A 24,754-nucleotide genomic window follows, 5' to 3' on the forward strand; every position below is an offset into this window, starting at 1 on the left:
TGTGATTTTTTTTAGCTGCCAAACACATTATGCTCACAGTAAAGTAGACTGATGTAGTGTGCTCTAGGGTCCAGGGGAAACCCCGTTGTAGTCCGAGGTCCCAATCACTTTTCAGGACATCACAGGAACATTTAGCTCTATTAGAATAGATTATATTTTAGTTCCAATGACTCTTTGTGCACCATCTGCTCATCACTGTGACAGACAGTGATGTTGTATGTTTAAGTAGGCCCCATAATACTAAAATTATGCTCACCTTGACAGAGTGTTATTTGGCCTATGTCACATAGGCTTTATGTTGAACTTGATAGCATTCTATGGAGAAACAATTTTCACTAGCCTATGCATAAAATAGTCAAAATAAAATCCAAACACCATATAAAATGCAAATGCGGTTATGCTAATTTACTAGATACGCCCAACACAACCAAGACATGTAAAAAAAACTGTTAAAATCTTAAATAATTTTGACATAATTTCACAGCTTTGAACTAGATCCTTGGTTCACGACCTCGTATACAATACGTAACCCAGGAACCCATGTTTACAGTATGGGGTTTCCTCCAATTGAAACGCGTAATCTTTATGAATGATCCAATCGCATAGGTTTTTGTTGAACATTCGCTTAACATTCTCAAAGGCCATTGGATAGTGCGCGCGTTGCTTCAATGTGACGGAAATGGCAGTGAAGGGGTGAGGGAAGGGAGATTTTTAATGGCAGTCACTGGCGCACAAGAATCGAGTCGGTAGAGTCTGCAACAAACAAACATAAATTAAAACAACTGATCTTCGTCAACAAATACTAATCCAGACCTTAAACTTTGTGGGAATTGCAAGATTATATCAACTGGCCCTTTCTTCCCTCGCAGGACTGAGTTTAACGGTTGTTTTGTAAGGCTGCATCGAGGTCGGAGGCCTAACGTTAGCCGGGAGTCAGTGGGGAGAAGCGGCTTCATCGGAGTTGATATTGGTGAGTGTAAGCTGTGGCCTTCCCGACCGCCAAAGAATGCTATATAGGAAAAGAGATGGAATTTGCATTGTCGTTTAATCAAATGCAAAGATAAGTAGGGGAGTGTCTTTGTCTTACGTAGGCCCCCAGTCCCGTGTCGCTATTATTCAACTAGTTGGTGAAATGTAAACAGAATTGCTAGCACATCGAGATAAACATTAGCCAGATAGCTTTATAGCTAAGTAAGCTAACTATCGAGTTAGCTAGCCTGCTCACAGCTGTCAGGTCTAACTCTGTGGAAGGTATCTGCAATTTGTAAAGGAATTACCGGCTCTGTTAATTATAAGATGTTTGTAAATGCCTCATGCGAATGAGTTGAATTGTGATGCTGTAAACATTGGCGACCAGTGTTAGCTTGCCCGCTACTAGCCGACTAACTTTGTATTAGAGTTGAAAGTAGGCTAACGTTAGTATTGGACAAGTTGTCCAGAATTGTGTTGATTGTGTAATCGGAATGAGATATTATGTTGTCTATAACGTGTGGACTACATCCATTGTGAGTTTGTTTATTTTTGTCACACAATCCGAATATCAGTGCACTAATAGTAGCATCTATATGGTAACGTTTTTTTTTTTTTTAGCAACATTAGTTATTTTATGACATTGTCATGCACTGTCCATAATCCAGTATGGTCATACTGTGCTGCATGCCATGTTCACATTATCTCCTCACGTTCGTTTGCAGAGAATATGTAACAGACGTCAACATGACATCCAGATTTGGTAAAACATACAGTCGGAAGGGCGGAGAAGCCAACTCCAAGTTTGATGAGGTCTTTTCAAATAAGAAGGCCACTCTGAGCACAAAATGGGGAGAGACCACCTATAAAGCTCAGCTGGCCTCCAAAAGGCCCCTGATCAAACAACAAGAGCTTCCAGAAATCTCCAAGAGACCCAGGGTGGAAGAGGATGATGGTTCTGATGACCCATTCGGGTTTGACAGTGATGATGAGTCAAAAGCAGTCACCTCCATAGGCACACCTCAGCCAGACAATGGATCTGGACAGGACCAGGTTGCTATGGTCACAGAAAAGCCTCAGGCGAAGAGTTCATTCATAAGAAGTTCGCCATCATCAGATTCAGAGAGCTCCAAAGCAGGTGAGGCTCATGCACACACAGACATTCTGTTATCTCCATGATTTAGTTTTCTACAATGTCGAGTGGAGTTTAGTTAATATATGCTCATACAAATGAACTGCCACATCTTTTATAGCTGAAACCATTTGCATTTGTACAGAGAAAATGAAACAAAATATGCCCCTTTGTGGTAATTAGTCATGGACAGATCTGGTGTTTATAGGTTTTCAGTATAGGCATTTCTCCAATATCATTTGCTAGTTCCACATCTACGGTCAGTCACAGAGAGTGGATATTTTCTTCTCAGTGCATTTTATATCGAAAGCTTAATATGTTGTGCAATGTTTTTTGATTGCTTCACTGACTTCCTAACTACCCCATGATGTATGGAGTAAGGCTGGAACAAGGGTGGACAAGTTATTGAGAGAACTTAACATAGTTGTATGCTACCATGCCAGATGTATTTTCTTATAAGATAGCAGGTGACCACTGCCCACAGTTTTCATCGCAGTGTCCAAAATGAAAGCAGCAGTCAGGTGTGCTGAGTCACATCTCTCCAGTGATGAAGACCTGTCTGATGGGCCTGGAGGTGTAAGCAGCACATTGGTTTTGGAAATGGCAGTGATTCAGTGGCCTGTCTGCTCTCTCTGCCCTAGTGCAGGCATCCATCAATTCCTACCTGTCAAAAGAAAGAACACTGTCGTCTGTGCAAGAGGGGAGAGAAGGGGAAGCGTATAGTGGCATTCAAAAAGCTCCTCTGAGTGATTTTTGCTTTGTTTTGCACATTTTGAAAGAGAGCTTCCTGTTGGAATGTTCACCACTTACTAAGCCTATTTACTAAAATGTGATGATAATATGGAGTAAACTGTCACACTACCACTTCTGATCCACACAATTGAACACATAGATCGTATTTCTCATCAGGAAGGGGAAATGCACTTGCCAGATGACATGCCTCTTGTTTTTGTCATGTAAGGATGAGCTTGCATCAGATAGCCTAGCTCTTGCACTGGTAAAAGCACTGGTCTGCTTGTGCGAGGTCTGTGCTGAGAATAGCATCAGTGCCAGACCTCAGATGGTCTGCTGCGGACAGCCCTCTCCATACATCACTTGCTCTGTCGCATAACTTTCAGCTGTCCAAAACATTGACCATCAACCCAGGACATTGCTCCAGCAGCTGCTAAGAGCATTTTTTTGTTTTTACAAAAACCCAACACCCAAGTCCTAGAGGTGCACTAAAAAGTTCAACACACTCACTTCAAGTGATGGGTATGATGATGACTAAGTAAAATAGTCAGTGCGATACAAAACACGGCCAAACTGCACAAGGTTACCTTGAGAGTTTTTTTTAAAGGATGATTACCTTGATGGAAATAGGTTTCTGTAATTTGCCCAAATATAATTTGTAGGCTTTAGATTAGATTGAACTTTCCTGCTGATTGACCCCACATGCCCTGTCGAGACCGAGGAATCAGTGACCTGTTTACACTGTATCTAATGAGGTGCGACTCTTGAACAGTAGAAGTGTTTTCCGGCTCATAATGGCCTTGCTGGAATGGCTGCTCTGTTCAGATTTAGATTCAAGTGACTTACATAAGGCACTTTCAGGAGAAAGTTGGGGAGGAAGGAGTTAGGAGCTATCCTGGATTGTGCTGAACTCCACTAATGGGCCTTGGGTGTTTACGTAACACTGTCTTCCAATTTTACCTCTCTCTCATAGACAAGCCGCTGCAGACAACAGTAAACATAAGCTCCTGGTCCAAAAGTGCAAAGCCTGCCCCTCAGTTCACCTCCCTGAAGCCTCTGCCCAAGGACCCCTCAGACGGATGGAACTCGGAGGGCAGCCAGCGATCATCGTCCCCGGGGGAGGACTCGTTGCAGGGCCGCGACGACAGCGGGGAGAGCGAAGGCCCCAGCGGGGTGGCCCAGGAGCAGGGTGACGGAGCTGGGATGCCCCTGCAGCCCGAACCCCTGGACTTCGACCAGCTGCCTCTGCTCAAGTCGTCGACCAACCGGACGTACCACCGGCCCAAGAGGCACAAGGACCTGGGGCAGGGGGCTCAAGCTGCCCCTGTGAAGGACAGCAAGCCCGCTCCTGCCCCTGCCCCGGCCAACCCTAGCAGCAGTGGCGTGTCGGCGCCCCCTAGCGCCCCACAGCAGAAAGCTGCGGGAAGAGGCAGGGTGCGGGACTACACGGTGTTGCACCCTTCATGCGTGTCTGTGTGCAATGTCACCATCCAGGACGCCATCGAGCGTACATCCGACGAGCTCACCAGCACTGCAGCACCCACTGACCTCGGAGAGGCCGGCACCTTCAGAAGAAAGACCGATGCTGCACCTGCCAAGCCCACCAGGTAGAGAGGAGGGCATGGAAACACAGACACAGACACATGTCGCTGTGGAATAGGAATGCATATATTTCTTGCTTATATGCATACTTATACATATAGAGTATCCGTATAACTTGCAAGTAGAAGCACGTACATACCAATCCACTGAGATGCAGATACAGAGCTGTGGCTATTAAATAATGATATTAATGCAGTAATTTGATTGGAATGATGAAAACTCATCGCTGAGTTAGCTCCTACATATAGTATAATATAATAATGCTCTCATTAGTGAATATGCACTGTACAACACCACTAGTGGCACTACGTTTGCCACTATTAGTATTCACAGCCACAAAAGAAAACAAATTAGACTCTTCACGGTCACCTGAAAAAAACTTTCAGATGGGCTGAAGTATGAGTTGAGTATATATTATCATTGCTTGTGGACAGCTACTCAACCCGCTTAACACCTCACCATGTTCTCTTCAGGTTCAGGCCCACTCAGAGCAAGTCCAAGAAGGAGACCAAGCTGGAGTTCTTTGGCTTCGAGGAGAACGAGGGCCAGGAGGCGGCCGGTGAGGCCACGGCGTCCGGCAGCACCAGCTACAAGATCAAGTACTTTGGCTTCGACGAGCTGAGCGAGAGCGACAGCGACGACGATGACGACGTCGCCGCGTCCAAGAAGGCCCGCAAGGCAGCCAGCGCCCAGGCGGCCGCAGCAGCCCTGTCCTTCAGCGCCGACAGCCCGCAGATGAGCGACTCGCAGGACAGCCAGTCCAGCACTAACACAGGTCTGACCACTCACGCTTAAACTGAATGTGTGCCTTTGTTTAGTGGTAATAAATCTCCTCATGACCATACTGTGGATATATGACATGTCATGTGACACATCAACACCACTTGTCAGAATTGTCTGCTTTATGTTGTCGATGTCATCATCAACACCACTTGCCAAAGCTGACTACTTAAAGGAGAATTCCGGTGTGATATTGACCTAAAGTGTGTTGAAACATGATACCGAGTGTGAACGTATGTCTCATAGCTCATCTCGGCTGGTCCCCTGCACAAAATAATTCTGTGGAAATGCATGGATTCCATTTGCTTCCAGTAGCAGCAACTGAAATCCATGCATTTCCACTGAATTATTTTTGGAATCTGATCCCTTATCATACCTGTTCATTCGTACTCGTCGCTCGACTTATCGTGACTAAATTCAAGATGGCGGCGAACGGTAAACTTCCTCAAGGTACTGTCTGTATAAATTGTCTTGTAAATAAACTACCAGTGCTTTTTCAAAGTTCTCAATGTCTCGTTTTAAATGTCAAGGCCCTCGGAAGTCGACCAATGATGTATGGAGCTACTTTGAGCCTCGTAATGGTGTAAAACAGTGATTTATTTGCATGGCTAGGCCGATGCCCGAGGCACCCCATCGAAAAACTGTTGGTAGCATCGGCTAACTAGCGCCAGATTTCTGAGTGCAGGGGACAAGCCGAGATGAGCTATGAGACATATGTTCACACTCGGTATCATGTTTCAACACACTTTAGGTCAATATCACACCGGAATTCTCCTTTAATGTCAGGTAAGATGTACACATTAACGCCATTAAGCAGTCAGTTTTGACAAGTGAAGGTGATTTCTGATGTTTATGCTGGAGTTGCTCTCTGCATGTTGCTCTTGATGTATATGAAGGTCTTTAAGTTATCAAACACAACCACTCTCAGCATTCAGTTTTCTGACTGGCTGGATAACACGTTGTTTTCTCCTCCACCTCAGACTCCCTCGAGTTCCCTGACGAGTCCATATTGGCAGGCTCCGAGGGCCACAAGACCAGGCAGGGCAAACAGTGCGACAAGTCCAAGGACATCGGTCGCAAGATCTTCAAGAAGGTACAGTGGTGGCAACTTCCCTCAGCAGGCATTCTCTGCTAAGCTTTATTCAAAGAGCCCTCTAATGTGCCATCATTATGTTCATCATCACATCTCTGTGCTCCCTAAAGCACATATTCAACTAGACAGCACTATTACTGAATATAACTGGAATATAGCAGATTCTACCCAAAACTCAGTTCATTGAAGCTCAGTCCAGAGCCTGGTGTAGCATTCTACCCACTATGGCATTATTTGTGAGTAAACTGTCAATTTTTAGGTCCAGAATGGCTAATTGCACTTAGCGAGCGCCTACACCTCTTTAATAAATAATGATTTTGGCTTTTGGAGATGCATAATCTTCCTGGTTATATCACATCCGGCCTTATGTTATATCATCCATGGCCCTCGGAAGTGAGTGCAGCTCTATGCGTTGTCGTCGACTCACTGGGAGGCGAGCAGGCAGGCCAGCGAGTCTGTGGGCTTCTTGGCATCTGCCGTTCCCAGAACCTCCCTGCTGCTCGCGCTAGCTGCTGTGACTTGGCCTGGATTCTCCTCACAGCCTTGTTTTGCACAGGTCTCAGCTATGGCTGGAGTGCAAAGAGAACTCTTTCTCTTTTTTCTCTCTTTCTTTCCCTCACTCCTTCTCTCTTTTTTTCTGTATAGCAGTTTGTCTTGGTATCAGATAAATAGATAGATAGATAGATAGATAGATAGATAGATAGATAGATAGATAGATAGATATATAGCTAGATACTTTATTGATCCCCAAGGGGAAATTCAAGGTATCTGTCTAACTCTTCCTCCCTCTCTTTTCTCTTTTCCTGATCACTGCCACAGGCAGGTTATTTTAGCTTAGTCTCCGCAGTTACTCTAGAATCTCTGGTCAATGTGGATGCGAGCCCAAACCAGGCTCCTATAAAACTGCATTGATTTAGCATCTCATCTCATTGCAGCCTAGCATGTTTTGCTTTCAGACCTTAATATGAGGCCAAGGATATGGGTTAGGTTGAAGTTGGGGGATGCTACGAAAACGCAGTGGATTTACCTTCAGAACTTTATTCGTATAGTTTTGTGTACATCGATTTTGACTACAATTTGTAATGTAATCTTATCACATTGTGACCATTTGTAATGTAATCTTATCACATTGTTACTTGTCTCTTTCAGTCTCCTGCGAAAGCTGTGTACAACGCCAGACACTGGAATGAGCCTGAGGAACTGCCTCCGCCCGCTCCCACCCGCACCATCTCTGCCCCAGTAAGTGCCCCGTGCATCGCTTCTCCCACATGTCCACATCCACATGGGATCATTTGTGAAGTGACCACTGTGTACCTATACTATGTCTGTCTCAAGTATTACTCTGGTAGACCCAGAAACTGATGCGCTGTTCTATTTTTACTGTTGCGCTCATCCCATCACCTAAACATTTGCTTTAAAGCAACACCAAAAAGTTTTTTATACCTTAAAATAATGTTTCCAAAATCGTTTCAGTGGTTCATCAACTCGTAACAGGGTGAACGGCAATTCTGCATTCGCTTCGCGGCCCTCTATCGGCTATAACCGCACTATGTAAGTTTGCCAGATCGGGTAGCGGATCTGTAGTTCGATGGAATGAGACATAAGAAAATACAAATTTGACTTGCATCTGATGTCGCAATACATCATACTTTTACGTATTCTACCTTGGCTGTGGACATCGTTATTTGCAAAGCCGGTGCTGGATAAACAAATAGCGTGCGTGCAACAGAGGGAAAGTTCTTAGGTGTTGCTTTAATAGTAAACACTCTGTTTGTTGGCATCTTTGCTGAAATGTGATTTTGTCCAGTGTAAGGTATGGTAATATTTTTTTGCTCTTTCCTGGATTATGGCATAACTTGTGGATTTTGTGTACTTCGACAATTCTCAATATGGATGGGAACCCGACATAGAGAAGACGCTTTTAGTCTGCTATGGATTGGATATTACTACACTCTTTCCAACAGAAATGCTTGTTGTGGAGTTCACACACACACACACACACACACACACACACACACACTTATATTTGCCTCTAATTCGAGATGAGCCGATGCCAAGGCGAAGCTGTGTGGCAGATCGGGGAATTTATAGATGTTTGCACTGATGAGAAATTTGTTTACAGCCGCAGTGGGCAGCAATATAGAGTCCAGTCTCAGAAAAATAAATAAATAGACCTCTCTTCTTCAATTTTATCCAGCTGTCAGCCAAAATGAAAATATTTCCCCCACCTCCTGGTTTATATTTCATTCTTTCTCTCTCTGGGTTTGTCTCCCTCCTTGTAGGCTAGCTTATCAAGCAGCGGCAGCAGCGGTAGCGGCAGCGGCGGTAGCAGCGGTAGTAGCAGCAGCAGCAGCAGCAGCAGCAGCAGCAAAGAGACCAACTCGCACAAAGATGATGGGGTCTTCAAAGCCCCTCCCCCACCACCCAAGGTCATCAAGTCGGTCACCATCCCCACCCAGCCCTATCAGGACATTGTCACGGCGCTCAAATGCAGGAAGGAGCACAAGGAGGTGAGCAGCATTCTGGGACATGTAGCCTCTATCCTCTACTGCCCCCCCCATACAACCCCCCTATTTGCCTGATGTTTCCAGCTAAGCTGCTTATAGAGTGTAGTTGGTCAAGCGCATCATAGTGATCTCCCAGCCTGGTGCTAATCTGCCCTGCCCCTAACTGTTAGCGTAGCTTAGCACATCCCGGTGCGCCACGCCAGCTTTAGCGGCGGCGGCGGTAATGTGTTAGCTGTTGATGTGCTGATGGCACCACCGGTGTAGCGTGCCAGGGCTGGAGTCTGGCCCGCCTGTGATGACTCGGCTGTTCATAGGGCCGACATGATTAGCACTGAGTCGGCTCCCAGCGCTGCACTATTGATTAGCTTCTTATTAGCACAGTCAGCGTGCTGTAACACGCGCTGGCCCCGGTACATGCCCAGCCATTTGTGTGAATTGTTCCCTCCTGCCGTTTATCTTTTATTGTGACCGTTTTCTCTCCGTCTGTTTTTATGTCTGTTTTATGCTGTTTATCCTCTTTTTCATTCTCTCTCTCTCTCCATCCTCTCTCTGGTTGTTTTGGTGTCTGTAGCTGTATACAGTGGTTCACAATGTGAAGCACTTTAATGACGTGGTGGAGTTTGGGGAGAATCAGGAGTTCACCGACGACTTTGAGTACCTGGAGACGGGTCTGAAGAGTGGGCAACCCCTCAACACACGATGCCTTAGGTGAACACACACACACACACACACACACACACACACAATATCACAAGTCATACACATTTCCACTCTCATAAGCACATGTGCACAGATTTCCGCTTTGTTTTGGCTGAGATAGAGTAGTCGTTAAGTAATGGGAAGGTTGCTAATTCAATCCCAGGCCTTGTGTTGGAAGTGTCCTTGAGCAAGACACTGAACCCCCCCCCCCCCCCCCCCCCACACACACACACACACACACACACACACAACTGCTCCCAGTGCATGTTGCTTTCTTGCCTATGTGTGAATGGGTACATGTTTGAAGCACTAAAATAACCTTGAGTGCTCTGATAAGTAGAACAAGTACAACTCACAAATGCAGTCTGTTTACTGTTACAATGTGCTCTATGACAGTTGATGGTTTGTTGATGTAGTTTGTAATGAAATAATGTTAGAATAAACACTGTGCTTGCCTGGTCCTGCATCATTCTCTCAGTCAAGCTGCCAGAAGCCCTGGGGGCTCCTTAGATGATTGTTCCTTTCCACATATCTGCCTTTCAAGCTGTCAGAGATGGAGAAATAAGACGGTTAACTTGATCTACTCCTACCATGACGTTTGCAAATTCACCCAGCTCACATGAAATAACCCATTGCAGCATTATATACTACTATGGCACTTTTACAGATCAGATCAGAGTACTTAATATACTGCCTGTATTGAATTTGCTGTTGGTAAGTGACCAACCAGAGCTACACACAGTATGCAGAAACACCATGAACGCATATTATAATTTCTGCTTACAACAGTGTAGCCCTAGATCATTTACGTAGGCACTATAAGCTCTGAACAGATCTTACCTACAAAATATAAATCAAGCTTAAGTTCATTTCGCGTCAGTTTCTAAATATTGAACTTGTAGATCGCCAGTAAACAGTAGATTAATTACACTTTAAATAATTAATTAATATACTCTTGGTCCAGCAATGTTGGTGAGTTTAGTTTAATTTAATTTACGAACATGCATAATCGACAGGTTTTACGTATTGACATGACCTGTTACCCTGAGGCTGATATATTAAAAAGGGAAATTATTTTCAAGCCATCTTTTATCTTGAGTTCAGGTAGAGAGAGACAAAACATAGATTAAAATTGAGAATTGTTTACAACACTGGAAAAAAGTCTTTAGCCACATCGCCTATCCTTACATAAAACACACACACACACACAAGCAAATAAACACACACATACTTACTCTACATATGCTGCCATCGCTTAATGAGAACACACAGTTTCTACAAACATACTGCCTGAGGTCAGAGAAACCCCTCATGCACTTAAGGTTTTAGCCCTTGGCTAGAAAGAACAAAATGCAACACACACACACACACACGTGTAAGTCTTGTTTAGACCCACGGGGCCATATTGATATATGATTTACACTTCACTTACTCTGAAAATAACATGCACTCATGTTCAAAGATGAGGTGAAGTGCCTTGGGTTACACGCCTCGGAGATAGCAAGCACAAAGCACAGTTGGATGCATCCACACAGAAAGCAAGCCTGTTTACTGTTCTGTGGTTAACCCCCCCCCCCCATCCCATCATCTCCTTGCAGTATCATCAGCCTGGCCACCAGGTGCGCCATGCCCGGCTTCCGAATGCACCTGAGGGCGAGAGGAAAGGTAGCATCGGTCTTCAAGATGCTCAATGACGCACCACAACATCCAGTGAGTAAAGCTCAGCTCAGTTTCTCTCCTCCCTCCACTCTGTTTCTGCCATCCCATCCATCTCTCTCCTCCCCTTAAACATGTAGGCTAATATTACCATAACCTTTAGCTGCTCTTAGGAGGAGATCCTTTTAAATGTCATAACAGTGGTTAATATACACTGCATTATAAATGCGTTGTCTATTTCTCAGTGGTTTGACATTATCATCTTGGCTTTTTCTTGTCTTCATCTCTCTTTTTTCTGTCTCTCTCTGATGTCTTTCTCTCTTGGTCTCTCTGTCTCAGAACCTAGCGCTGTGTACGGCGTCCCTGATGTACATCCTGAGTCGGGACCGCTTGAACATGGACCTGGACCGGGCCTGCCTGGAGCTGATGATCCGGCTGCTGGAACTGGAGCAGGACAACACAGTGGACGACCAGCTGACGGCCAAGGAGATGAGCAAGGTCAAGGAGAAGATCCGCAAGCTCTGCGAGACCGTCCACAACAAACATCTGGACCTGGAGAACATCACGGTCGGTTCACCTTCATAGTTCTGTAAATAGCAGTTTTGCACCTTGAAACTTTAAAGTACAAATGTTTTACATGGTAAATTTTGAAGTGATGATGAAGTTGAAGTTGGTTTTTGGTTTTTTTTTTCAAATTCAATTTAAATTATCTGTTTAATTAAAAAGTACAAGTGCTTAAATTAATCATTTAATTAAAATTGTCAAGTGTGTGAATTCAATTTAGATTCATTTGAAAAGCCATGTGAATGAGCAGTGTTGCCTATTTGGTGTTTTCTGTTGGCCTAGTTATATTTGGTCTGGTATTTTCTAGTAGCTTTAGGCAAAAAAAACTTTGGAGACGCACAACCCCTGTGAACACCCTGTCATATGCCGATCTCTCTGCAGTCGGGCCATCTCGCCATGGAGACGCTGCTGTCACTCACCTCTAAGAGGGCAGGAGATTGGTTCAAAGAGGAGCTCCGCCTACTGGGGGGGCTGGACCACATTGTGGATAAAGGTTAGGCGTGTGTGTGTGTGTGTGTGTGTGTGTGTGTGTGTGTGTCAGACACAGACACAACCCAAAGATATTTTGATTAGATTTGATGGGATGGCAAGCTCTGATCTTGCCAGCTTTCTTTTTCTTTCCCTCTCCTTCTCCCTCTCATTCTCCCTCCCTCTCTCTCTCTCTCTCTCTCTCTCTCTGTCCCTCTCCCTCCCTCTCTCTCTCTCTCTCTCTCTCTCTCTCTCTCTGTCCCTCTCCATCTCTCTGTCTGTCTCATATGTGCAGTGAAAGAATGTGTGCTGAGCTTGAGTCAGGAGGAGGACAAAGAGATGCTGGTGGCCTCCCTGTGGGGTGCAGAGAGGTGTCTTCGTGTGCTGGAGAGTGTGAGTGTTGCCCAGCAGGTTACGCACATGTGTACACACACACACACACACACACACACACACACACACACACACACACACACACACACTCTCTCTTACACCTACAGAAAATCCCAACCACACATTTTCTTCCCTATCTCATTTTCAGTCTGTTTCAATCTTTCATGCAAAGAGCAGTAACAGAAATGGAGCAGGACAGCTGTGTGTGTGTGTTTGTGTGTGTGTGTGTGTGTACGAGCACAGCCTTATGCAGCCTTTCTGCTAGTGCTCATTGAAATTATGTACGTTTATTTTGCAGTTGCTGTCTTTTAATGTTTTCATTACACAGCTCAACAGAACTGTTTTGTGTGTGTGTTTGATCGACTGCTACTGCCACTGCAGAAGCCTCAGTGTCCTTCTCGACTGATTTTTTTCTCTCCCCGCCCCTGCAGGTGACGGTACACAACCCTGAGAACCAGGCCTACCTGATCGCCTACAAAGACTCACAGCTCATAGTGTCCGCAGCACGGTGAGTGACTGGTTGATAGGACAGGCCCTTTTTAATTAGTTGTGTTCCTTATTCTTTTGTTCTGTGTGTGTGTGTGTGTGTGTGTTTGTGTGTGTGCGAGAAAGGAGAGAAGCAACAGCTCCCCCTGTTGTTGTAGCAGTGGTATGACGTCTGTATGTGTGGATGTGTGTAGAGGAGAATTTGTTTGTGTAGCAGCCAGGGTTTCTCTGAGTGCAAACAGATGACTCAGAGCTCAGAGGTCTAGTCGGGACGTGCTGTCTGTCCCCCTGTGGGTTGCCTGTGTGTGTGTCGGTGTGTGAGAGGGAGGGAGAGAGGGAAAAATGTTTATTTCTCTAAGGCCTGTGACGTGTAAAAGTAATGGGTCACATATGTGTCTACTGTGGTAGAGGCATGCATCACTGTGTGTAGTCGTGACTGTTCGTTCTGTGTGTGTGTGTGTGTGTGTGTGTGTGTGTGTGTGTGTGTGTGTCACAGGGGCCTGAGGTACTGCGAGGACATGATCCAGCGCTACAGCCGGGAGGTCAACAGTTCTGTCGTCGCCTCGGGCTCAGCTCTGCCACACTGTAGCCATAGCAACGTGGGCAAAGCTGTGGAGGACTGCATGAGAGCGGTGATTGGCGTGCTGCTTAACCTCACGCACGACAACGGTGAGAACACCAACACACACACACACACTTCTTGCCTGAAGAAGACCCAGCAGGGGCGAAACGTTGCCTGTTGTGCATTAAATATATGGGAGTCAAAAGCAGTGTTGCGGACATTATATTTTTTCAATTGAACATACTGTATGTCACATTGACACTTCTCAACATGGCATGTAGTTGCATATAGCATCCCACCCCAAAGATTGTCTTGAACCTCTCGCCACTGTGCTGGGTAAACAGATATGTGTATTAATACACAAAACAGAAATGTGCTCTCCCTCTTCCGTGCAACAGTTGCATCTTCCGTGCAACAGTTGCAATTACCAATTGCAATACTCCAAAATCAAAAGAAAGGTCTCTCTCCATGATTACCTAATCAAGGTAATATTACCTTGATTACCTTAGGGTTGCCTCTATCGCTACTTAGGGTAATATTATAAAGAAACAAAAGTTCTTGGAAGAGAACTTTTGATTTTAAACAAATATGTTGCCTATAATGAGTAGCTCCTACGACTAGCTATTCATTAGCTAATTGCAAATGTGATCAATTGAGATTGCTTTGTAATTAGGAAACTGTTAACAATCTGATTATTTAAGAAAAATAAATGTCTGTTTGAAATCAAATGGATTTAATGTATAATGTATTTTCCGGCCACTGGTGGAAATTTTGGCTCTGTTCCATATTAGCCATTGGAAACTGGTACCAATAATTCAAGCCACTGACTAATGGACTAGAACAGGGGTCTCAAACTCAAATGAGCTGAGGGCCACTTCTGCCAATGTCATCTGATTGAAGGGGCACGTCAGTGTTAAAGAATAATACAAAAAAAAGAACGCCTATTTCCTAAAATGCAATGTTTTTTTTTTTTCGAATACTGTATTTTCAAACACAAGACTACAAACAGAAAGTGCAAGTCTTTTTATCTATTTTTAGACACCTGTGCTAGCAACCTTAGCTTATAAATAAAATAATGATGAAATAAATATTAACACAAATTATAAAAACAAACATAAAAACATGTAGGCCTATGTGTGTGTTTCACACCAAATAAAAATATGTTCCTCTCCTAACTTTTTTAAACCTGGCAAACTAGGCATCAGGGTTAAGAAAGCAACACCATTGGATTTGTATATCAACATTTTAAAAGGCCATGGCTTTAAAGTGGTCAGAGATAAGTCCTACTGTAAATGTAAAAATCTTTGAGTATAAACAAAAGTTTATGAAGGGGGTAAATTTACCCATCTAATTTGCCACTGGATGGCAAGCACCTCAAATTATGCACCTTTCAGTAAATACTGGATGTTGAGCATATTTGAGCAGGTTTACTTTCTTTTTTGTCATATTACAAATTAACAGGAAAACAGTAGGCCTAAGATGTATACCAACAATAGTAAACTATTACTAGCCTATAACCACAAGGCCTACAATAAAGTATCTTGGTCAAATCAGTTCCTATCGCGGGTGACTTTGTAGTTCTTCAGAACCCTATTTCTACTACCCCTGCTGTCTGTAGGCTACAACGTCCATTACAGACACTATCATCACGATGACGACTGCAACCTCCAAGCTATGTTGGGCAGAGGGTAGAAATAAATAATATAATATAATATAATAATATAATTATATAATATAATATTTTATTATAAATAAAATAAGCATGGTATGCTTAGTGCACACCGTCGTATACACGCAAAGACGCACCTCCATTCACAGACTCACCGTGACTTATTACTGTCAATAGAAGGTCGATCATAATCTCCAAAAGGTAGATATTCTCCTTCAGAATCAGAATAGGTGAATAACATAGCCTACCCAAGACCATCACACGTGAACGTTTTTCAGCATTTGGTGTAGGCCTATTTCTGCTTCAATTTGTGCAAAACTATGGCCTACATCGCTTCCGTGTCATTACAAACAAATGTACGTCTTCGTGTTTCTCGCGTGTCATACAAGTATTTCCTGAAAGCTTTGCGCAGCGATTTTGGGTTTAAATCAAGCTCTGGATGTCTAGCAAATAGTGGAGGAGAGTACAAATGAGATTCGTCACCGTACTTGGATCTATCGTCTATTTTATTTAGTATTGTTGTTTGTCGCAATTAAAAATACCTTCAAGGGCCGGATTACATTATTATTTTGACATAGGTCGCGGGCCGGACGCGGGCCGGGAGTTTGAGACCCCTGGACTAGAATGTTTCTTTACACCCCTCCTTACAGCAGGCTATTTACTTGTTATTTTCATGTTATCAGCACCTTACTTAAACAATTGTAACTATTTGCGTCCCTCTATCGCTCTCCCCCCTTCTTTCCTTGTGTGTGTGTGTGTGTGTGTGTCTCAGAATGGGGAAGCACAAAGGCCGGTGAGCAGGAGGAGCTGTTGGAGACGGCGCTCAACTGTGTGCTGCGGGTGCCGCGCTACCTACCTCAGGAACAGAGATTTGACATCCGAGTGCTGGTGAGCAGCTGACCGCCCCCGTCCCGTCCCGTCCCGCCGCTCCCATCTTTTCAGCCGAGTCTGACTCTCCCGCTCTCTCTCTCTTTCATCGTTCTCTCCATCTCTCATCCGTCTTGAGTTTTTCTCTGTTTAGACACTTGGTATACAGTTGGAATGTACAATAATGCTCTGACGTGTGACAATGTCCGTTGACTTTGCGGGCGTTTCTCTGTGTTGCTGTCTTTTCTGTCTGTCTCATGGTGTTTGTAGTGCCAGTGCAGTATGAGCATGTGTAATGAATGCGTTTTGGCTTTCTGAGTGGCAGTATGTGTTTGTGTGTGTGTTTGTTTGTGGGTCCTTATCACCTTGCTTAAAATTTGAGAGAGAGAGAGAGAGAGAGATATGGCATAGGTGAGAGTCCTCAACTCCTTGTTCAAAGTGTGTATGTGAGAGAGATAGCGATGTGTGTGTGTTTGAGAGAGTTCTCAACTCCTTGTTCAAAGTGTGTATGTGTGTGTGAGAGAGAGAGATAGCGATAGCGTGCGTGTGTGTGTTTGTTTGAGAGAGTCCTCAACTCCTTGTTCAAAGTGTGTTTGTGTGCTGCTGTGTACAGGGTCTGGGTCTACTGATAAACCTGGTGGAGTACAGCTCCAGGAACCGCCACTCTCTGATGGAGATGCATCTGGAGGTGGAGCTGGAGATGGTGGCCCTCCCAGAGCCAGAGAAGGGTGGAGAGAAGGAAGCAGGAGACAAGACAACAAAGATGGAGGAACAGACACAGCCAGAAAAAAGGCCTGCCTCAGGCGCGCTGGCTGCACTGGTTCATGTAGGTTGTGTGTGTGTGTGTGTGTCTGTGTGTGTCTCTGTCTGTCTGTGCTTCAGAAAAGGAAATCTTAATGCTTAAATCTTTTCCCAAATTCACATGGCATTGTAGGTGACATCCATTTATTGTTTGAACAAATGCAGTTTGAATTTTAGAGCGAGGACATTTTTTGGACATCATTTTTGAATGCCTCTGTTAGTGCATCCACTTTTTACATAGATAATGGGAATTGAGTTGGTAAGAGTGTGCTTGTGTCCACACAGTTATTCCTGGAACGGGAGAGGGCAGCCATACTGGCCGAGGCGCAGACTGATGAGGTCATAATCGAGGCGCCGAAGCCTCAGGACCAGAGTGGAGAGTGGCAGGAGACGTCGGGGGAGATCCAGTGGGTGGCCTCCGAGAACAACGACAACGACAAGGACAAGGACAAGGAAAAGAAGGAGGAAGAGGAGGAAGAGCTCGACTTCAACAAAGGTAGCACTCGTGTCTGTGGCATTGGATGGGCTACATTTGTGTGTGTTTGTGTGTGTGTGTGTGTGTGCATGCGTGCATGCATATGTGTGAGTGTGCTTTTTTGTGTGTTCAAGTGTATATGTGTTTGTGAGCGTGTTTTGGGTGTGTGTTTAAGTCAGGGCTTGGTGGAATGTAGTGCTGGTAGTAGTAGTAAGAGCCGGTGGAATGCACGAAGACTGATACCTCTCCTATGAGATGGAAGTGTGTGTTTCAGTAATTCTCCAGATGAATTATGAATTGCTTGGTGTGCACATATATAATGTATGAGGACGAGTATGAGTGTTTTGGTGATTCTGGGCTTTTGTTTTTTAATGTAAATGCTGAACGTGTGTGTCTGTCCGTCTGCCTGTGTGTAATATTTGATGAGTTGGATTCTTGTATATATTTTTGTGGTGCCATACAAATGAAAATGCCGATATCTGTGTGCTTGTATCTGTTGGCTGGATGTATGTATGGTATAGACGTGTATGTATTGTGATGTGCATTTAAGATTTTATGTAAATGAATTCCTGTGTTTCTTAGTCTTTTGTTGTAAAAAATGTTCTTGGATGTCTTTCTAGCTGATTTGAATGTGTGTGCGTGTGCACGCGTGTGCTGTTAGATTTGTATGTGTTGAAAGGTATGTGTGTGCAGTAATAAATGCTTCTGTCTGTGTGTGTGTTTCAGCTCTGCAGCATGCTGGGAAACACATGGAGGACAGCATCGTAGCCTCCTACACTGCCCTCCTGCTGGGCTGTTTATGTCAGGGCAGTCCGGTAAGTGTGGGTCTAACCCTAGGCCATGCATAGAAATGTGCCATTTACACTTATGGAGGCTGCAAGATGTAATTTAGATGAGAAAGAAAGAGAAAAATGGTAAAAGCCAGATGAGTTAAAAAAGAAAGATAAGAGAGGGGAGTCAAGGAAAGTGGAAACAATAAAAATAGATGGAAGCTGAAGAAATGGGTGGAGAAGATGGACAGAGAAAAATTTTCTCTTTCTCTCTCTCTCTCCCTCTCTTTCTCTCTCTCTGAGACCATCACTCATCACTGTACTGTCCCCAGTTGGAAAAGGAAATCTTAATGCTTTTTTCCAGCAGAGCTGAAACAAACACACAGACAGAAGCATTTATCACTGCACACACATACCTTTCAACACATACAAATCTACCAGCACACGCGTGCACACGCGCTGCCTACGCTCAGGCTGTAGTGTCAGTGGTCCCCCTGAGTATTGTTTAAGGTGAGCATCTGTTCCAGTGGCTTACTGCAGTGTGTGCCTTTGCTCTTGCAGGCAAATGTGACAACCGTAAGGGAGAACCTGCCCAAGGGGGACTTCTCCATCATGACTGAAATGCTCAAGAAGTTCCTGAATTTCATGAACCTCACAGTAAGTGCTTCCACCTATAACACACACACAGACACACACACATAACACCTCCTTATATTTGCATTGATATACTGTGTTTAACCCCCCCTTCTCTTCTCTTCTCTTCTCTTCTCTCTTTTTCCTCTCCATCTCCCTTCTTCTCTTTTTGTCCTTGTGTAGTGTGCAGTGGGAACCACTGGGCAGAAGTCCATCTCTCGGGTGATCGATTATCTGGAACACTGCTAGCACGCTGGTTCCGAGAGTCACTCTCACCCCCCACCCCATCCCCTCTCTCTCTTTCTCTCTCACTCACTCACTCTCACACACTGGGCAGTGTTGCCACCGACCGCTCAGGGGTCCCAGCGAAGCAGTGCCAGCTCTCCCGGCTCCCCTTGGCTACCACTGCCGGGGTGAGCATCACCACGGCCATCAACGGGGCCTCGCATTGCATCAGAAATTCATGAGTTGTTTTTTTCTTTTCATTGGTTTTGTTTTTCACCATTTTTTGGCCCGATCTTTAGTTTAGTAAACCCCTTTTTTCCCCATCACCAGTGTCAGTCAGACTTTCCCCAGCTGTTCTTTTCTCTCTCTCTATCTCTTATTCTCTCCCTCTCATTCTCTAGGTTTGTATTGCCCCCCCCCCCCCCCCATCTCGTTCCCTCTTTGGTCACTCACCTGACAGCAATTTGTCAGCCCATAACTGCTATCGATGAGACACATACGTATGCAAAAGAAACAGGAATTTCTTTTTCTTTTGTGGGAAATATTTAAGATTTTAAATATTATTTAATGTTTATTTTAATTGTGTGACAGTGTTATTCCCTATTTATGCACATATACATTTTATTTAGATAATTGTAATATCACCTCCCATGAACCATATATGAGATGTTCCCCTCATTCCAAAAGGTATCACCGTTCATTACAAAGACTCAGTCGTGGATGGAAATCAGGCACATAGACATGTTCACGTCTTAAACTGCACAAAAGAACGTTACCTTGTGCGCTTTGGAACCAAAGCCTTGTCCTGTCCTTTCGGCAGATGCTCTTCTATTCTCTGTGCGGCTGTGAAAGGCCAGCGCTGTCCACTTATTAACAACACTGCAGTTTCCTAAAGGCTGGCAAGGCCACTCATCTGCAGGGTTGCGTCGCTTTGTTGATGGGGGGCCAATGAGCGGCTCCGAGAGAGAGAGAGAGAGAGAGTGTGTGTGTGTGTGTGTGTGTGTGAGAGAGAGGACTGTTTAAGTGGTCTCTTCATCATCCGTATATGATGCAAGCTGTAAGAGAGCATGACTGGAGTTCTCTCTCCCTCTCTCTGTCCCTCCCACAGCCAGCAGACAGTGCTTAGACATGCTTTTCTGCACCACTGAGCACTCTCTATTTTTTTCTCCCTCTGCCTACCTACTCTCTCTCTTTCTTTCTCTCTCTCTCTCTCATTTTTACTGAGCTACTGATAATGCCCGCCATCCCATGGTTACCTTTCATCTGGCCATCTTTCCTCCCTCTCTTCAGTTTTTATCTCTCTCCCCTCACACCTTACATCAGAGGGCCTCTGGCCTAACTGCTTTTTGTTTCTTTCTTTACTATGAGCTGTCCTGTCCAACTAGATGAGGACAAATGTTCCCTTTCCCTTTGATATGTCGTAAAGGTTCTCAGTTTTTTTCCCCCGAAAGGTTAAATGATTTTGAGATGGAACTTTGAATTTGAAGGAGACTGCTTGATTCAAAGGGACAATGGACTGATTTGCTTCTCATTCAGCCCTTCCCTCGTTTTGACCAGCTCATGTCATTCATTGGACATAATTAAATAATTTCCCATCGATCTTGCTTATTGAGAAGAATTTGTATTATTTTCTATGGTTTTCCCTTTGAAAATGAATTGTTAAGTCTTACATGTATCATGAATCAGACTATTATTGGACCATGTTTTTGTTTTCCTTTTATTGATGGTCATTTTAATTTAAATTCATATTTAATTCTAATTCTAAGCTATTTGAATGTTGCTGTTGGATATGTTGGAGTGAGCCTCCATTGTAAATTGTCCAAATGCTTTCAGGAGTGACCATGAGTTTAGTTACCCCCCTTGCTGCCGTTATCAAACTCAACAGAAAGATTGATTTGATTGATTAAGGAGGTATGGAACGGGAATACTATTTTGGAACATTTAGGGGTCAATGTCAGATGTCCTGGATAGTCCTTCACTGGCATTCAAGGCCAGACTTAAAATGCTTCCCCTGCACTTGTATAAAGCAGATGTTTCAGGAAGATTGTGACTTAAAAACACTGGGCATAGAACTCTTTCCGTAAGCTAGCAGGTGATAACAGAGCCATATTCTGTCACAATAATGTTTTATTATATTTGTTACAGGCCCTCTGATTTTTATGCAGATATGAGCATTGAGTAACGTTTTAACCAGAGGTTCAATTTTTTTCAAGCCTGAAATGCGAGTGTGTTAAAACAAACAACAACAAAATATGTAAATGTACATACCTCTGTAAATAGTGGCTGTTGGATGTTAGAACGCTAGACTACTTTTTCCTCTGAATCTGATATTTTTGTTTTATACGGTTTTCTCCTCTCAGTTGAGTTATTTGAAGTAAAAGGGTAAAAAAAAACAGAAAAAGACAGCTGCAGGACATATATAAATAAGTATATATAAAATTCCACAGTTTGTACCAGTTTCATGATGAAAAGAAAATAACTGTCTTTGGTTACATGTAAATAATTTTAATTCGAATAAAAATTGCTACTTTCAGTACCTTCCTTTCCTGTTACTGGTTTATGATTGTCCTCTTGTATTCTCTTGTGCCAGTTCTTTGCAAGTTAACTTTATAACCTCATGACGCTTCACTCCTTTCATGCTGAGGTCTGAGAGGTGGAGGCTTGTTTAAGGCTTGTCCTTGAAGGTAGGACTGTGTGTATGGAAGATACTGCATTTTTCATTTCAAGTCCTTTTAGGCAAGTCCCTCCTCGGCGGCCATATGGCAATGCTTTTTGGGCACTCATCGGGCATCCATCTCGGCAGAAATGCGCGTGCGCAAGGCTTCACGACACCAATCTTGCTCCAGCAGCGAGATCACAACACATGATTGGCACGATGTCTTCACAACACACCACATTATTGGCTCAATGTATTCACAACACAGCACAAGATTGGCTCAATGTATTCACATGTCGACGTTATGCCGCGGAAGGGGTGTGATATGCGTAGACTGCCATATTGGCGTTACAAACTAAGCCCATGCATTTCTATGGAGGATTTTTTGAGTGCTGTGTCTCCTCATTAGAAAGTCTCTGATTCTATCTACCTCAAGAGTCTTTGTGTATGCCTGGAACATATGTATTATTTGTACTAGTTACCAGTGTATGTCTGTGTGTGTGAAAGAGATGTTAGGATGTGTATGTTTATACAGTATACACAAATACATACAGTGCCCACCACAATTATTGGCACCCCTGCTAAAGATGAGTAAACATAGGTATAAGACATACAAAGTAAGAGACATTCCTTTTTTTTTGCTATTTTTTCTGAAATCAGCATCTCTGACAGATGACAGTATGACAGCCATTCCATTCCAGTGTCTGTTGAATTCCAACACAAGCACACTATTCTACTTATTGAGGTACTGATTAGGTGATCACCTAAACTAAATCATATTTAATGGGGAAAAGTATAAAAACCACTGCTGTAGTCATCACTATCTGTCTGTCCACTATCGCTGGTACCTCAAAAGTAATTGGAATCAAAAAATAACTATTGACCATGCCAAAAGAGTTGAAAAGAAAACTTTTGAGTGAGGGAAAGAAGGGTTCAATTATGGCTTTGTAGAGAGATGCAGTGAGTGTCAGGTTGCTTCCATCCTTAACATTTCTAAACGATGGTTCATAAGAACAAGGTCAAGCAGCAGATATCGGGCACAACAAAGCTACAGGCCAGCAGAGGGTGAAAACGACTCTACTGACCGGGATGACCGTCAACTCATTCGAATGTCACTCAGCAACCGTAAGATGTCAAGTGACCTACAAAAAGAATGGCAAATGGCAGCTTGGTGAAATACTTGGTGAAGTACATGGTGAGAACGGTTCGAAACCGTGGCTCAAGTCATGTAAAGTTATAAAAAGCCCTTCCTCAATGAGAAGCGAGCCAGGCTGAGGTTTGGAAGAGACCATAAGGATTGGACCATAGAGGACTGGAGTAAGGTTATCTTCTCTGATGAGTCCAATTTTCAGCTTTGCCCAACACCGGGTCATCTTATGGTTAGACTAAGACCTGGAGGCCTTCAAACTTGCTTTCTTCTGCTCTGACAATGTTCCCCAACTCTGAGGATTGGACAATGCTCCATGCCACACAACTAAGTCAATCAAGGTGTGGATGAAGGACCACCAGTTCAAGACCCTGTCATGGCCAGCCAAATCTCCAGACCTGAACCCCATTGAAAACCTCTGAAATGTGATCAAGAGGAAGATGGATGGTCACAAGCCATCAAACAAAGCTGAGCTACTTGAATATTTGCCAGGACTGCAGCAATGTGAAAGACTAATGGAGAGCAATGTGGACAGCATGAAAGCTGTAATTGACAATCAAGGTTATTCCACCAAATATTGATTTCTGAACTCTTCCTAAGTTAAAACATTAAGTATTGTGTTTGCATTATTTGACAACTGAAAACACTGCATCTTTTTGTTATTTCATCATTTTCTGCAAATAAATGCTCTAAATTACAATATTTTTATTTGGAATTTGGGAGAAATCTTGTCAGTTAATCTGTTAATTTTACTCAAAACTCATAGTAACATGAGAGAAACTGATAATTTTGCAGTGATCTTTTAATTTATTCCAGAGCTGTGTGTGTGTGTGTTCGTTCTGAAAGCTCTGAAAAAAAAATGCATTTTTCTGATGTCCTCCTACGGTTGCTGACATTCGAATGAGTTGACAGTCATATTCAAATTCGCAGTGGTCTCTTAATGACAGTCAACTCAATGGAATGTTTTTATATATATATACACACACAAATTAATAAATAATTAGTATGTGTATAACATAGATGAGCAATGAACACCCACCCCTCAAACATGAGATTGCAGAGATTGCAGGCTCCACCAGCACCTTTTTAAATTTGCTGTGCAAAGCGATTTCTTCTATTTTTCATAAGATTGCAGGCTGTCAGGTCAGTCATTGATCCATGGAGTTTAGAACTTAGGCCAGTAGTTAAACTGCCTTATTGACAAAACCCTGGGTCCCATATGCTCTCTTTCAAAGTAGGCTTTCTAATGACCTGCTTGGATTTACAGGCTGCAATCTGATAGCAAGTCTGTCCACAATCAATGCAGCTTCAAATGGGTAGATTGGTTGCAAGACTTTCTTCTAACATCCACAAAACATCTTTTGTGGGTACTCAGTGTGTGATCATACCAATATAGTGAAGAAGATGTTGAAACGTAAGGCAATGGCGTGCTTGAGATATGCGGTATTGGAGCAGAAGGTCACATCGATGGATAATGGATTTGCTCAAGGTCACTGAAAATCCATAAGAAAGTTGAGATAGAAGCTGTCCTGTATATGAACTTATCGAATAAAACTCTAGAGGTGACTTGTCAAGACTAAGGCCACTGCAGGCTTTTATGTATTTAGACATAATGCTGGCAGGAATCTTTAAAGGCTTACACAATACCCTGCTCTCCCAATTTAATGTGACAACAATGCAGTATTAACTCTGCACTAAAACATTGCCACCCTCGTCTCCTGCTGTAGTGACTGGCAGTGTCTGACTGAAGTTCACCGTGGGCAGACAGATAATTATTATATTATTACTTGCGACACCTCACCAAGGTGAGAACACTGACAGGGGTGTAGTGGGAAGTACACCGCTACTGCCTCACTCACCGAACATTC

The 24,754-nt window shown here is 43.7% G+C and overlaps 1 protein-coding gene across 1 annotated transcript; it reads left to right on the top strand.

Annotated features, from left to right (window-relative positions):
* Positions 1-690: 690 nt before the first annotated feature.
* wapla (WAPL cohesin release factor a) lies at positions 691-21,624 on the top strand. Its single transcript, XM_076285912.1, has 20 exons — positions 691-970; positions 1,695-2,107; positions 3,807-4,440; positions 4,909-5,210; positions 6,196-6,308; positions 7,458-7,547; positions 8,591-8,818; positions 9,387-9,523; positions 11,113-11,224; positions 11,510-11,737; positions 12,116-12,227; positions 12,498-12,595; positions 13,027-13,103; positions 13,578-13,750; positions 16,085-16,200; positions 16,793-17,005; positions 17,266-17,476; positions 18,182-18,270; positions 18,787-18,882; positions 19,042-21,624. Exons 2-20 carry the CDS (start codon positions 1,717-1,719, stop codon positions 19,105-19,107), a joined length of 3,486 nt encoding a protein of 1,161 aa, XP_076142027.1. The 5' UTR covers positions 691-970; positions 1,695-1,716; the 3' UTR covers positions 19,108-21,624.
* Positions 21,625-24,754: the final 3,130 nt, after the last annotated feature.

This window comes from Alosa pseudoharengus, unplaced genomic scaffold (genome assembly GCF_046254945.1).
Source record: "Alosa pseudoharengus isolate Yale_2024_CS ecotype anadromous, Long Island Sound unplaced genomic scaffold, YU_APseudo_1.1 YU_APseudo_1.1_scf_15, whole genome shotgun sequence".
Classification (NCBI taxonomy): Eukaryota; Metazoa; Chordata; class Actinopteri; order Clupeiformes; family Clupeidae; genus Alosa; species Alosa pseudoharengus.